The following is a 15720-nucleotide window of genomic DNA, read 5'->3' as shown; positions in this document are numbered from 1 at the left end:
CCCTGTTTAATAACAGGAGGAGCAAAGCCATTTATCACTGTAAATTATTTTTACAGTCTTCTTACTTTTACCTAGTTGACTTGAAATTGTTTGGGAAATTTTAAATATTAATTCATATATTTATTTTCAGTGAAATTATGATTATTTCAGCAACTCCTGTGCTTCGATCACGACTGTTCAAAACTTCAATTACTATAATTCTAAAGACAATGTCTTTCATGATAACAGACATGAAAATGGAATTCAAATCAGCGAGAAATGCCTGCCATCATATGTAAAAAGGTTGAACATAAACACACAGACACGAGGACAGAAGCAGATTTGCGCTACGGTTGCAATCAACACCTCTGATAACAGCTTGCCGTGAGCCAAGAGCACACGCTCAAGGAGGCTGAGCGACGTGCACATTCAACTGCAGGAAAGGATGCAGAAGAAGCCAGTGAGAGTGGCTTCACCGTCTACCTGCTCCCCCCCTGCCCTCCCCTCCATCCTCCTGGTAATCGGCTCTGCGCCACCCACACAATCCTTTTACCATCATGAGAAAAAGGTCAGTGGTTTTGAGACGGAGAGATAAGAGCTTTATGATCAAAACATAAGCGAAAGGAAGAGAAGTTGGTGCTGGCTAATGGACCAGCGAGACTCTCCGTGTCATCCTTCTCTGCAGCCAAAGTGTTTCTTCATCTGCATGGGTGCCACTCAGGAAACTCATTTAGCGATGTAAATGTGAATCTTCACAGTCATAACAAGGCATATCGCTCGCGACATAATTTAATAGTTCTCCACCAACTGCTCCTCAATATGGTTTCAGTTGTGACTATCACACATATCCAGCAGACACTCAGTCATTCGTCATGTCAGCTAAGTGAGACAATGAATTGTTGTTTGGAATAAAACCGTGCTTTTCCGTCTTACTTTTAGGGGGCGAGAAATGTGATGCTAAAATAAACAACACTTAACATGCTTCCATGCGCGAATGTTAACACACATTACCTCACTGTAATAAAAACATTGCAACCACATACAATAGTATTTAAGTTTCAAATAATACATTAATAACAGCCTTATGAAAGTACAAAAATAACTGACATTTTGTTGTCATACTTCACCCCTCCTTCAATTTTGATATTATAACTACACCAACGTGCATTCAGAACAAGTGCAGCAGCTGAACGATATGACAATATTTTCTCCACAGGCTGAAAGGACAATGTCAGAGGATGAGGCTGCTGCTTCCTCTACCTCCGATGGACGGCCTGGGACCTATTCATAGAACTGACGTTACATTCAGGTAACTACTTCACATGTCTTTAATCCAAATAAGAACTTCGATTCAAAGATTCATCCAACAACAACTCTTTCATTATCGACTGGAGCTGAGGGATTGAAAAGGACATGAAAGACCATGCACTCCATCTTGTAATTTCAGTGTCACACACAGCACCACTCGCGATTCGTCGGCCTTTCACAGATGCAATGAAATATCTCCACACCATAGACAGGTGAACAGATGACACGCTCCGGCAACTGTAATCACCATATAATCCTGCTTATTATGCTCATGTTTTAATATGTTTACCACACAATGTTTGCAATGCCGATGCATGGAACATTGAACAACGGTGGACCTTTTTTTATTTGTTTGTTTTAAATCCATAAAGTGATCTGGACCAAACAGAGGCAGCTTTGTAGGGTGAGATCAGGACAACCACACAAACAAGTATGCAATCACTACACCTGTTTGTTATCATCACAGAAAGATACTTGTTGAGACAAAAAACTAACAAGTCAAGATGTTATCACAAGGAAACTCACGGATGTTTGGCTAACCAAGAGAAATCTAAAGAAATAAAAGCCACTCCAAAGTTAGAGATAAACACTCTATCTTCTTATTTGCAATAGTGTTGTTGGATGATAAAAAAAATTCCATTGGCTCCGGGATAAGTAAATTTAAAGTACGTTTGATCTCATTTTTGGCTTTCCAACGTGCTAGAACTGACTATAAAACGTATGAAGGAAATATGTGGACTGAACTTCTCTCCAGTTTCAGCAGGAATCCAAACCCAGACTCCTTAATACATACCAGTGATGGGCACATGAGGCATCATGAAACACTGCCGATGACACAGGGTCCTCTTTTTCAGAGACCACTCTTGGTTTAGAAATGATGTGGGGTTTTATTGAATTAAGTAGTTCAAGTCCAAACATTACACAGCACATGGTGCCACCTGGTGGCCTCCGAAAATCAGGACACTGTTTCATGAAACCTCGGCTACCACTCACCAATATGTACTACCAGAATAATACATTACATTTTCCTTGTGGTTGCATTGTGTGAAAACCACATCTGAAATGAATCTGATATACAATATCACACATACAGCATATTCATTTCTGGCATCTGTTAATGCCTATTCCAGCTCATGTTTCGTAGGGCGTCTAAAGGTCAGCGAACCCTGGAGAAAAGAGCGGAGAAAAACAAACTGACATGATGGTCTCCACCCGTGTCCTTGATTGAGAAGAAGTTGCTTACACATGAGGTAAATATATTTTATTCCTTCATCTTACAATAATACTCTTATTACCATAATATCCTCAAGTAAGGGTAATTTTACAAAAAAAATTATAATTTACCAAGATCTTTTCCTGTGAGACTGTTCTATTTTTTACTGTTGTTGTTTAGAGCAGAGGGAAAAACCAGCACTGGGTTTTGGGGAATTGAAAAAAAATCACATTCAGAAAAAAACTAACTCCACTGATCTCAATCTGCAGTCATGATGTAAGATAATATAAGATCCTGAAGGGTTCTGGTAACTCTGCCCTGTGTAATAGTCAAAGACCAAGGAACTTGGATGTCCTTTCATTTTTATCTTTCAAGAAGAAGAAGGTGCAAGAACAGAGTGCACAGCTAGAATATCACAATTCGATCCGCAGACTGGTCAGACGCTTGCGCTCTTGATCTATTCCACCGTTCTCTGCAGGTCAGAGTACAGCGTGTGCCCTCAGAAGTGTTTATGGCGGCGTCCGCTCTCACTGAGGGGGACATCAAAATACATAACAATAAGAAGGAGGCATTGTACAGTAGTGGCACTCACACAGGGCACATGAAGCGGCAGAATGAAGAGTGCTGTTGGCGTGGGCGTGTTTACCATTCAGAGATGAGAAGCGGCAGAGAGCAGACATAGTTTAATCAATATGTTGCTTATGGGACTTTGGCTGAAGTGAGGGCTCGAGGCTTTACGTCTGCTGTCTGTGCGATGAGTAACACCAAGGTAACAGCTGGTGTGGCATCTGCACTGACAGAACGTGTCTTGAGTCATATGCATCTTGTACTCACACAGTATACTCTGCCCTTCCACTCATCTGGGAAACAAGAGCAACTACAACTTTTACAGTGATGACTGTATTAGAATGTCACGTCACACCACCTGACATTACGAAGTGAACGGATCGCCTCTAGGGTAACGCATCATGTTGGCTTACTTTCAAAGCTAAGTTACTTGGATATGGTTGAACATTGATCTTTAGAGGCCTGTTTATGCTCCCTTTACGTACGAACCATGTCACTGATAGTTCTGTTCACCAATATATCCACCAGGGGGAGCAGCCCACTTTAAGACCAACTCCAAATCCAACATGGCGACCGTGGAAGAAGCAGATCATGTAGCTCTTGCACAAAAGAGGGAAGGGAGGCAGCGTTGTAGGAGGTGGTGAGGACGTGAAATATATCGCCACTGGAGGACGGAGAACTTCTGCCATTGCTGTCTCTTCTTTGTGTCAGATTAGAACTATGCATCGGGTAGTAACAGGAACACTGCCCCACAAGGTTTCCGGTTGTACTGCTCCGTTTGGTCCATATCCGTAAGCTTTGTGGAAGAAATTCATACTATCCGTATGGAATGTTGAGCATAAATGGGGCTTAACACTTGAGGTGATTTTGCAAACACTGAAGACAAGGAAAAGTACAATTGGTACCCCTAACTAATAGTAGCTTCACAAACATCCACGGCACAGTAGGTCTCCTTAAGGGTTGTCCCAGGTAGATGAAGTAGCCTGTAGTTCGAAGGCCAAAGTAAGTTCCCTTTGGCTCCTCAATGCTGAGGGCCAGCAGCGTTGCGTTGATCACTGTGGTATAAATAAACAGTAAGTGCTCCCGGGGCAGAGGAGGCATGACGGCTGAGAGCAGAGCTGTAAGCTGAGGTACTAGCCTTAAGAACAGATTAGGTAAAGCCTCTATTAGCAAGAGCTTCCAGATTCGTGGGATGTTTACTTAAAAGCCTTGTCACACTGAAGTAAAGCAAACTGACAGAACAAAGCAGAATTCCTTCAAGAAAAAGCACAATGGAACAAATATTTCCAGAATGAGGCTTCAATGCAACCACAACCGCCTGAACGACCAGCACTCGCCAGATGGCTGCAAGTAAAAGCAACAAGTAGGCACAACTGAAATATTCCTGGAAAACAACAACAACAAAATATGAGCAATAGTACCAGGAAATTCTGTCGCAAAATACGACAAAGAGTGATGAACAGGGGCCAAATGGAGGAAGGGAGGGCTCCTCCTTTCTCGTACACAACCCACCAAGGACACGTTAGGTCGGAAATAAAATAGCCGCCTCCTTCCTCAGACCAGCTCCTTATTAGCGGCCGCCAGGGCCTCATTAGCATGAATGTTTGATGCACTCCTTCAAACAGGAGACATGTACAGGACCAGCGATGTGCAGCAGCAGCGACACCCACACTGTCTGGCACGACAGCAAGCAAGTGAAGAAACAAAAGACTGTAGTGTCTGGCCACCATTACGGTGTGGACAGCAGGACGTTCCCAAAACCTACTCACTATTGTCTTTGGAGCTGCATAATGCAGCGGGCTGCACGATCAAGACACAGCTGGGTGGAGATGAATGGAGCAGGCGCTTGAATCATCAAGTCCGCGTGAGGCTGCTCAAATTATCACTGAATGCATTAGCTGTGTGAGCGAAGCGGCCCAGCCGTGGTTTTACTCACTGTGTCTGGCAGCCACAGGAGGAGCCAGTACCTGTCTTTTCAAGCACAATAACCATAGCCATCTTCAGACTCGAGCCACTCGTAACGGTGGGGGAGGGGGGCGATTTAAATAGGTGAGGGAATGACGCTTCCACACACTACATCAACATCCAATCAGATGGCCAAGTGACGGAGTTAACAGGTCAACGGAGAATGAGCTAAGCTGTCTTACACAACACACAGCGCTCGCCTTAGTAGTCTGCCATTTAAGCCCTCTTTCAGTTCACAGTTACACCTGGTGGCACCTCAACTGATGAGCTAATGGCAAAACAACCCTAACATTTATCCAACAAGAGATGCCACCCAATCTTCACTGCTAAATGGTTTTGTTTAGAGGTAGCAATGGATTCCCAATAAGAGAGCAATGGTTTCATTCAGGACTGGGTCAGTTGTCTCCAGTACAGTCCAGTGACTGAGTGGTACCACCGTCATCCTCAAATGCAGTTATCGGATACGAGGGGGCATCAAAGAGTTTTGAGCCTCGCCTCTTTTTCCAGCCAGACAGTACCATGCACCACACCAGATCACTGACTCTATGAAGGACCACACTGGTGATTGCAATTGTTTAGTCACTGCGCTTTGTGGAAGAGTCAACACACCAGTGCAAGTGTGGCCCCCAACTCCTCCCTCACGCACCCTACTCTCCAGACCTCGGCCCACTGTGACTTCCACCTCTTTCCCAGGCTGAATGATGATGGAATTAATGACTGGCAAACCAGGTGGAACAAGCGTGTGGCATTGGAGGGGGAGTACTTTCAATATCCCCCAGTATATAAACCTTCGGCCAACACCCCCAAGGTTCTCCCCAGGATTTTCCCCAGCATAGGGGGTCAGAGGAGAGAACACCGGTCCCCCAAAAATTAGGTCTTGAGTGGGCTGGGTTTTTAAAAAAAAGCATCGATATGAATCGATTTTCCTCTGCATGATCCAATATCACGTCATATAATGCCGTGTGTAGTGTGGCCAGTTGTTTGAACCTGTAAGTAAACATTAGTGTTTTTAGTAATGTTCCACATTCTGCAAGTTCTACTAGTTATAGTATGTAACCCATATTCAAGCAAAATTGTTATAAATGACTCAAATATCCCAAACCAAAAGAAAATGAATCAGGAATCAAATCGAATCGGGCCCTTGTGACTCGAATCAAATCTAATAAAAAATTACCGGTGGGGCATGGCTTCCCAGCAGGGTAGTTCCCGGGTCTCCCGTGGAGAGCTACAGTTCGTGGATGTTTTGCTCCATTATCCCTGGAATACCTCTAACACTGGGAATAATTGTCATATCACTGTAACTTGACAGATGCCTCCAATCCATTTCCCTATTGAAATTCCATAGTGATCAGATATATCAAGGAAAGATGACACAAACCTCAGGTGCATTTGTGCATTTTCCCAACAAAAGCTTGTGTGTATAACAGCTGTTATATCCAGGTGTGTGTGACATAGCCAGACACATTTACATTCAGTTCATTGTGTCCTCCACTACCACTACAGTACTGTCAAACATGGAATATAAAATACTAGTGACAGACCCAGAAATATGTCATTTCTGCAAAATTAGTGGCTGAGGTGAAATAATAAAAGCAATGAGCAACTTTTCAGGGGTGGAATCATCGATGGTAGCCAGAGGTCGCACTTATCGAGAACACTTCTGTCTCCTTTATTTGAAATTTAAAATGGGACGGCACCATTTCAAGTCCAGGGCCTGAAAAATGGGACCTGAAGGATGCTATTCTGCCGCCCACCAGTCGGAGTCCAAATTTAGCATGGGTGCGGCCCCTGCAGGGCCCTCTCTGGTTAAGAAACGCAGTATAATTGAATCCCAATGGACGACACTGAAACCTTTGGAAGCATGTACTTCGGCTTCCCCTTAGCTCTTCGTCTAACTCGAGAAGGAGATGGTTTTAATCATGGTTTCAGTGTTAACGTTCCAACGCTCATGACCACCGCCAGCTCTTTGACAGTGACCGTGAAGTAAACACGTTACTTCATCACTGTTTATCAGTGATACAGACATGCTGAGGAACAACGGCAGACTTCTACAACCAACAAATCAACAATCCCAGCATCACCACGACACAGTACAACATACTGTGTATGTCCTCTGTTACTCTGTTCTTTCTCAACCTCCGACTGAATATTGATATTGGAGCTAATGATTATATTAAGAACGGATTTGTCAGTCAATTATTTTTTCTGATTAATCAATGAATGATTGATATATATATATATAATTTTGAAAAAATATTATACAACTTGGTATATTAAAACGTGTCAGAATTAAAATGATTTAAAGTTCATTTCTTCACATGATGGACACAGAAGTGTGAAAAATGATTGGAACGTCCCTATTTATTATATTATAAAAATCCAACCTACAGGGTTCAGACTGCGAGAAAAAAGTATCATTTTATCGTCCAGAAATTACAGAATATTTTCATTTCTACTTCTACTTGGAAATGCAGTCAGTTTATCAGAGTCATTTACATGTACAGCATCAAGCAGTCGAACACGGAATGCTATTTCTATTTGGAATATTAAGGAAATGAAATGTGATTTTCCTGCTTCCCCATCCGCAGGCTCCCTCCCCAACAGGCGGCTGGCCATGTTGGGAAGATCACTGGGGAGATTCTTTCCACAATTAACTCGCGCTCTCCCTACTGGCTCACACTTCAGCATTCCAGACCCCTGGAAGGACACTCCCCGTGTCCTTGCAGACAGACAGGGATGTGGGCTGGTGGCCTTAAGTAGCCCAGGTGGCCATGGCCACTGCTTGTGCCCGGCCAGTCTTGGACTGGTGAGACTCGGGAGTGTCAAGTGAGGCGGGAGAGCCTCAGTGTGAAGCCACTTGTCGAGCCTAGATGGTAACCTGAGCAGACTTTGGATATTCCAGTGTTCCAGTGTCAGTTCATCCATCCTAAATGTCAAGGAGAGTCGCCACAGATAAGGGCTTCACCTACAAGCACTTACAACACTAAAAAACAAAATGCATGTGTTCATGAATCACATGATGGTGGCCTTGAATTCTTCTGCATAAAGGCAGCAAACGCACACCCAAGCTCACCGCTGGGCGAACGAGCAAAACTGGATTTGCAATTAACACTCGATCCAGGGGGTCGGGAGGTGGTGGGGGGTTCAGTCCACAGGTTTCACACTCCAGTCACGCTGCTGTCCGAAAGCAGCACACCATCATTCGAGAAGCTGTTTTGTTAAAGGTCACACCTTCGCAAATTTGGAGAGGAAGATTCCTATCAGAAGTGGACCATGCATTCTGCAGAGTTGCGCAACAGCTCCATGTAAGCGCCCCCCTCCTCCTCCCCTCTTCAATAAGACTATCAGAGGCTATTCTTTATAAATCATTATAAACAGACACAACAGATCCATCGTGCTGATGCAGCTCTAAACAAGGGTCGCAGCCAGAGCAGCTGGTCAGGAACATGTATGAACAGATTCTTTCTTTTCTTTAGACTCCAACCACAAATCGGATTCTTTATTCTTCAGTTTCAATATCCAATAAATTCCGTGAAAAACATTGAAACATTGCCTCCTCATGTCACTGTTTTCAACCTCCATGAACCTCACTGCTGGTCTTCATCTTCCTCCTTTTATCTGGTTCACATCTGAGTCCTGCCTCCCAAACTTCATATCCAAACTTCAGTTCTGCTTCCCGGATACTTTCACATCCGCCTCGCAGGTCTGGTTTTTGACATTGTTGGGTGGGTTTTCGCTACAGATTAAAACATTATGAAAAAAAGGACTATGAGAATCTGTATTTGTGCCGAAATAGCTCAGTTGGGAGAGCGTTAGACTGAAGATCTAAAGGTCCCTGGTTCGATCCCGGGTTTCGGCAGACAGATGGGGTCATCTTTAGTTTGGGTCTTTTGAGCAGATTCAATAGCTCCACGAAGGAGGCTCTGGATTGAACGGTATTGGTTTGTCTGTGTTCAAAATACATTGGTATGGTTATGGATTTTGACGCAATTTTCAGGAGATATTTCTATGGGAACAAACAGGGCCAGTGGCGCAATGGATAACGCGTCTGACTATGGATCAGAAGATTCCTGGTTGGCTCGCATGTGTTCTTGGGAACAGTTTTCCAAGTTTTACAATAAAAAGACGTTCAAAGTGCTGCGCAATTTTTACCAGCGCTAAGGAGCTTAGCTTTTCGCACAAATGATGATTTTGGGATCAACATCTGGATTTACGACTAAACTGTGAAACCTTTTTATTTAGCGACGGCGGTTCCCCACTTTTCACAGCCGGGGCTGAGAAACAAGATTCAACTGTTATTCAACTGTTACCAAACTAATGACTCACGTGTTTACAGTTAATAAACAGTAATTATAGTGTGGTTTAGAGTGACATTCTAGGGTAAAATGAAGTACTTTATTATGCGTGATATGCTGCAAACACACAGATGACTCAATAGTACATTCAGTATCAAGTAAACAACATTTAAGCTAAATTTGACGTCGTGCTCGGCTCCTTTTAAACTCACACATTTCAATATCCAATAAATTCCGTGAAAAACCAGTAGATATTGAAACATTGCCTCCTCATGTCACTGTTTTCAACATCCATGAACCTCACTGCGGGTCTTCCTCTTCTCCTTTTATCTGGTTTACATTTGAGTCCAGCCTCCCAAATTCAGTTCTGCTTGCCGGATATTCTTACATCCGCCTCGAAAAAAAAAATATGAGAATCTGTATTTGTGCCGAAATAGCTCAGTTGGGAGAGCGTTAGACTGAAGATCTAAAGGTCCCTGGTTCGATCCCGGGTTTCGGCAGACAGATGGGGTCATCTTTAGTTTGGGTCTTTTGAGCAGATTCAATAGCTCCACGAAGGAGGTTACGGATTTAAACAGTATTGCTTTGTCTGTGTTCAAAATAACTTGGAATGTGTATGGATTTGGACGTAGTTTATGTTAATATTACTATGGCTACAATATGTGACATTGTAGTTGTGCCGAAATAGCTCAGTTGGGAGAGCGTTAGACTGAAGATCTAAAGGTCCCTGGTTCGATCCCGGGTTTCGGCAGACAGATGGGGTCATCTTTAGTTTGGGTCTTTTGAGCAGATTCAATAGCTCCACGAAGGAGGCTCTGGATTGAACGGTATTGGTTTGTCTGTGTTCAAAATACATTGGTATGGTTATGGATTTTGACGCAATTTTCAGGAGATATTTCTATGGGAACAAACAGGGCCAGTGGCGCAATGGATAACGCGTCTGACTATGGATCAGAAGATTCCTGGTTGGCTCGCATGTGTTCTTGGGAACAGTTTTCCAAGTTTTACAATAAAAAGACGTTCAAAGTGCTGCGCAATTTTTACCAGCGCTAAGGAGCTTAGCTTTTCGCACAAATGATGATTTTGGGATCAACATCTGGATTTACGACTAAACTGTGAAACCTTTTTATTTAGCGACGGCGGTTCCCCACTTTTCACAGCCGGGGCTGAGAAACAAGATTCAACTGTTATTCAACTGTTACCAAACTAATGACTCACGTGTTTACAGTTAATAAACAGTAATTATAGTGTGGTTTAGAGTGACATTCTAGGGTAAAATGAAGTACTTTATTATGCGTGATATGCTGCAAACACACAGATGACTCAATAGTACATTCAGTATCAAGTAAACAACATTTAAGCTAAATTTGACGTCGTGCTCGGCTCCTTTTAAACTCACACATTTCAATATCCAATAAATTCCGTGAAAAACCAGTAGATATTGAAACATTGCCTCCTCATGTCACTGTTTTCAACATCCATGAACCTCACTGCGGGTCTTCCTCTTCTCCTTTTATCTGGTTTACATTTGAGTCCAGCCTCCCAAATTCAGTTCTGCTTGCCGGATATTCTTACATCCGCCTCGAAAAAAAAAATATGAGAATCTGTATTTGTGCCGAAATAGCTCAGTTGGGAGAGCGTTAGACTGAAGATCTAAAGGTCCCTGGTTCGATCCCGGGTTTCGGCAGACAGATGGGGTCATCTTTAGTTTGGGTCTTTTGAGCAGATTCAATAAGTCCACGAAGGAGGTTACGGATTTAAACAGTATTGCTTTGTCTGTGTTCAAAATAACTTGGAATGTTTATGGATTTGGACGTAGTTTATGTTAATATTACTATGGCTACAATATGTGACATTGTAGCTGTGCCGAAATAGCTCAGTTGGGAGAGCGTTAGACTGAAGATCTAAAGGTCCCTGGTTCGATCCCGGGTTTCGGCAGACAGATGGGATCATCTTTAGTTTGGGTCTTTTTCGTGTGTGAGCAGATTCCATGGGTCCACAAAGGAGACCATGGATTTAACAGTATTGGTTTGTCTGTGTTCAAAATACCTTGGAATTGTTATGGATTTTGACGCAATTTTCAGGAGATGTTTCTATGGGAACAAGCAGGGAACAACTTTCCTGTTTTCCATGTGTTCCAACTAAAAAGTCAAAATGCTGCGTAATTTTTACCACTGCCAAGGAGCTTAGCTTTTCGACGGCACAAATGATGACTTTGGGATCAACATCTGGATCTACGACTTGTAAACTGAAACCTCTGCAAATCACTTGGATTGTTACCCCAACATCCAGCCTGCACCACCATGGGGCCAGTGGCGCAATGGATAACGCGTCTGACTACGGATCAGAAGATTCCAGGTTCGACTCCTGGCTGGCTCGTTTGTGTTTTCGGGAACAACGACGAAATCAGCTGAACTCCACTACAGCCAAGGTTATGTTTTCGACATTGTTGCTTTGGATCACAGATCTTGGGATCAGTGTCTGGATGCAGGTTTGTTTTTGAAAGTGGGAGATTGTGTTGGGGGTGGTCTGAAGCTGCTTGGCAGAGGTGTGTGCTCTCCGAGTGCCTTACTTCTGCTCTTGTTATTTGTCGTCTCGGTCCCTCGGTTCAAGTTTTTGACAGCGTTGGTTTTCACGTTGGTTCAAATTAAAACGTTATGGAAAAAAGAAATAAGTGAAACAGTATTTGTGCCGAAATAGCTCAGTTGGGAGAGCGTTAGACTAAAGGTCCCTGGTTCGATCCCGGGTTTCGGCAGTCAGAAGGGGTCATCTTTAGTTTGGGTCTTTTGAGTAGATTCAGTAGGTCCACGAAGGAGGTTACGGATTTAAACAGTATTGCTTTGTCTGTGTTCAAAATACGTCAGAATGCTTATGGATTTTGACGCAATTTTCAGGAGATATTTCTATGGGAACAGGCAGGGCCAGTGGCGCAATGGATAACGCGTCTGACTACGGATCAGAAGATTCTAGGTTCGACTCCTGGCTGGCTCGCATGTGTTCTTGGGAACAACTTTCCTGTTTTCGAATTCAAAATGCTGCGCAATTTTTACCGCTGCCAAGGAGCTTAGCTTTTCGACGGCACAAATGATGACTTTGGGATCAACATCTGGATCTACGACTTGTAAACTGAAACCTCTGCAAGCAAATCACTTCGATTGTTACCCCAACATCCAGCCTGCACCACCATGGGGCCAGTGGCGCAATGGATAACGCGTCTGACTACGGATCAGAAGATTCCAGGTTCGACTCCTGGCTGGCTCGTGCGTGTTTTTTGGGAATAACTTGACAAAATAAGGCGAACGGGACTTCAACTTCCACTACAGCCAAGGTTACGTTTTCAACGTTGTTGCTTTGGATCACAGATCTTGGGATCAGTGTCTGGATACAGGTTTATTTTTGCTGCTTGGCAGAGGTGTGTGCTCTCCGAGTGCCTTTCTAGTTACTTCTGACCTTGTTATTTGTCGTCTCTCTTCGGTTCCAGATCGCACCAGCTCCACCGCGCCTGCACTGTCCTCTTCACCTCCACTACTCTGATGGACCCTGGTCTTCATCTGCTGTCACTGACACCCTGAACTTTGCCTCTCTCAGTCATGGATGGTTGTCACTATTGAGCCAGTGTTGCTAATGCTGAATGCCGTGTCAATGCACGACAGCAGCGACGTCCCTTGAGCTCACGAACCTCGGTGAGACTTGAGCCACAGGTGGCTTCAGCAACATGAGCCCGTCAGACCACTCACCTTTGACGAGCCGCTCGGTGGTCGACTGCTTCTCCTGCTTGTCTTTATCCTTCCCGGACATCTTGGCTTCGTCCCCAGTCGAACTCGGAATACTTGAAACCGACTTATATCATGGACCAACAGAGGCGTCCGTTTCGGTCGGTGCCCAGAATCAGCTACCGACGGATGTGCAGCTCGCGCGCTGGATCTGAGGGCGCAGACAGGCGCTGCGGACCGCAACAGTCCACACCAGCCGAGTGCAGCTTCGAATGCTGTCACACGGAGCTGAAGCACCAGGTGAAGTGCGCGGCGTAATCCGAATTAGCGGCTCATTCGCGGCTAGTTAGCCGCTAACATCTTCAGGTGTCGGCGGCTCGCTGGAGCAACACAAGGCGCTTCATAGTCCGAGTGCGGGCCGGTCACTGTGCTCCACCGACGGCTTCCGAGGCGCAGGCGGCGTCTTGACACGGCGTCCCCCGCCTCCTCCTTCGCGTCCTCCTCCTGGGATTAGACCGTAATCTGACAGTGAGTGAGGAGCAGCCGCGCAGGGTTTCCTACAACATGGTGGAGCCTGTGTGACGTGACTATGGAAACGAAGCACGTGGTTTCGTGGTGCGTTCAGGAGCCCCAAACACGGCTCCCCATAGAAACTCATAAATGTTCTGTCAGACCCCATCTATATTTACTGATTCAGGACAGTAAAATAGAAATCATATTGTTGCCTTCAGGTTCAAGGGACAAACAGTGTCAAGGGAGAACATTTGTGTCACCCACCGCTTTTTAAAGTGCTTTTATTTTTAATTCTTAACGACGAAACCCATTAGTTACTTGAAGACAATGATTCGGCGGGTTATATCTCATTATAACGCATATTAAACACAATATTTTAAGGGAGAGAAAGCATATTTGCAATGGCTTTGATATAATATAAATCAAAAGGATTTGGACATTTATGCATTAATAAAGTCTTTGGTTCATAATCGAGTTCTTTTAGCATCTAGTTCTTGAATGTGGAATGAGATGGATATGCCACGTGATCATTAATCTGTATTTTATGCACCTAAGTTGAAAATGTACTTTTTGTGTGAGAGGAAATATGTGAATATGTGTTTTTTATGTTTTAAATACATCGTTTTTATTCTAGTTATTTGGCATTTAGGAATAAGACTGGGTGGATAGCTGCATTATTATTATTATTATTATGTATTGGTGATTTAAACGACGATGCAGCTCGACGATGTCAGTCTCCAACTTCGTCACTAGATGTCAGTGTTGTACAACTGTGTTTGTCAAGTAGTCTCAATGTTGGGCGTGGCTTATTGACGTAGCACTTTTTTATGTGCAAAAAAAAAACCTGATTCTGTCAACGTTTCTAAACAAACAAGTTGGTCCTCATGAGCACTCCAGTGACGTCAGTACGTTGTGAGTTTACAACTCTAAATTGAAATCTGTGCTGAAACATTGCTGAATGCTTTGGATTAGATTAAATCAAATAATTCGTTATAGTATAAATATCTTCACAAAAAATATAAGAGTTAATAACTAACATTAATTTAGGACCATTTAATATAGTTATTCTCCATGTCCAAAGTGCCTTGTACAGTACCAGTGGATGAAGGTTTGGGACCTTCAAGATGATCGACATGAAAATAATGGAAAAAAAAAAAAACAACAACGTGGTATAAAACTCTGCGATTTATTGAACTTGAAAATAACATAGAATTCCACTTGAACATTCATAAGTAAATACCTACATGACATTGAAAATATCACCAACCACATATAAAAACCAGGGAAACTTGAACAAAAAGAGCTGAAAAAAGATGGAGGGATCTTGAGACTAGACACAAAGAGCAAAGGCCATGCACATGAGCTTTAAAGACGCTGGTTCATCAAGTCTCTTCTCCAGGCGACAACACTGTCCTCGCTGTTATATGGTCCACTGCCCTGCCGTGGGGGCGATCAAAGATATGACACGAGTCGTTCAGAGCCCTGTTTCAGACAAGTGAAGGAGAAAAAAAGAAAAAAAAAAACCACCCAAGGCGAGGCTCAACAGAACACAAGGAGAATGGAAGTGAAACAAGCACCAGTGGGCTGCGGCCTGAGGGATGTCTCTTGTGTCTGGCACATGGTCAATAGCTCTGTGTTCCGGTCCTCTATAGGGCCAAAACCACCTCCCAAAGACAGGGACGACTTGTTTCTACCCTCTCGTGGAATCAGTGGAGGGGACAAAACCATTCGCTGGGATCCACTCTCTACACGGAGGAGTCAGCAGGACGCTTCCAACTTCCTGTCAAAAGTGTAGGCACTCGCGGCTCGTCGACAGTGCAGGCGACAGTTGAGAAGAAACCAAGAAAGAAACCCTTCCCTTCACAGTCAGCTCCAAGAATCGCAGATATGAACTGTTCTGAAAAGGTCATGTTTCACGACGACAACAACCGAATGAGAAGATTCAAACATGCTGGGATGTTTGAAGCCTTTGGTGCTCACTCAACAGAAGCACGGGTCAGAGGTCGCACACGCGTGTGTGTGTGTTGGCCTCCGTTCCAGTCCAAACCAAGACATCAGAGAGGAGTGAGTTACAACTGGAATAAAACACTACTATATGGCTATACAACAATCCTTCATATAGACGTCTACACTGTCACTAGTTCAGCCCAAAGCCCTCCCAACAACA

The 15720-nt window shown here is 43.8% G+C and overlaps 1 protein-coding gene and 8 non-coding genes across 11 annotated transcripts in view; 8 read left to right on the top strand and 1 right to left on the bottom strand.

Moving 5' to 3' along the window:
- Nucleotides 1-13611, bottom strand: part of ppp3cca (protein phosphatase 3, catalytic subunit, gamma isozyme, a) — a 27684-nt gene extending 14073 nt beyond the window's left edge. For all 3 annotated transcript variants that reach the window (XM_053870419.1, XM_053870420.1, XM_053870421.1), the window contains exon 1: nt 13065-13611. In XM_053870419.1, the coding sequence (XP_053726394.1) occupies nt 13065-13125 (61 nt within the window). In that variant the 5' untranslated portion in view covers nt 13126-13611. The remainder of the gene's footprint in view (nt 1-13064) is intronic.
- trnaf-gaa (transfer RNA phenylalanine (anticodon GAA)) lies at nt 8819-8891 on the top strand. The gene has a single exon. It is a non-coding gene; the product is annotated as a tRNA-Phe (tRNA).
- Nucleotides 9755-9827, top strand: trnaf-gaa (transfer RNA phenylalanine (anticodon GAA)). Its single transcript has one exon. It is a non-coding gene; the product is annotated as a tRNA-Phe (tRNA).
- On the top strand, nt 10006-10078 carry trnaf-gaa (transfer RNA phenylalanine (anticodon GAA)). The gene has a single exon. It is a non-coding gene; the product is annotated as a tRNA-Phe (tRNA).
- On the top strand, nt 10942-11014 carry trnaf-gaa (transfer RNA phenylalanine (anticodon GAA)). Its single transcript has one exon. It is a non-coding gene; the product is annotated as a tRNA-Phe (tRNA).
- On the top strand, nt 11193-11265 carry trnaf-gaa (transfer RNA phenylalanine (anticodon GAA)). The gene has a single exon. It is a non-coding gene; the product is annotated as a tRNA-Phe (tRNA).
- trnar-acg (transfer RNA arginine (anticodon ACG)) lies at nt 11634-11706 on the top strand. The gene has a single exon. It is a non-coding gene; the product is annotated as a tRNA-Arg (tRNA).
- Nucleotides 12246-12318, top strand: trnar-acg (transfer RNA arginine (anticodon ACG)). Its single transcript has one exon. It is a non-coding gene; the product is annotated as a tRNA-Arg (tRNA).
- trnar-acg (transfer RNA arginine (anticodon ACG)) lies at nt 12516-12588 on the top strand. The gene has a single exon. It is a non-coding gene; the product is annotated as a tRNA-Arg (tRNA).
- Nucleotides 13612-15720: the final 2109 nt, after the last annotated feature.

Source organism: Synchiropus splendidus, chromosome 7 (assembly GCF_027744825.2).
Source record: "Synchiropus splendidus isolate RoL2022-P1 chromosome 7, RoL_Sspl_1.0, whole genome shotgun sequence".
Lineage (NCBI taxonomy): Eukaryota > Metazoa > Chordata > Actinopteri > Syngnathiformes > Callionymidae > Synchiropus > Synchiropus splendidus.
Note: the sequence above shows the minus strand (reverse complement) of the source record. Positions and strands in the feature narration are given on the sequence as shown.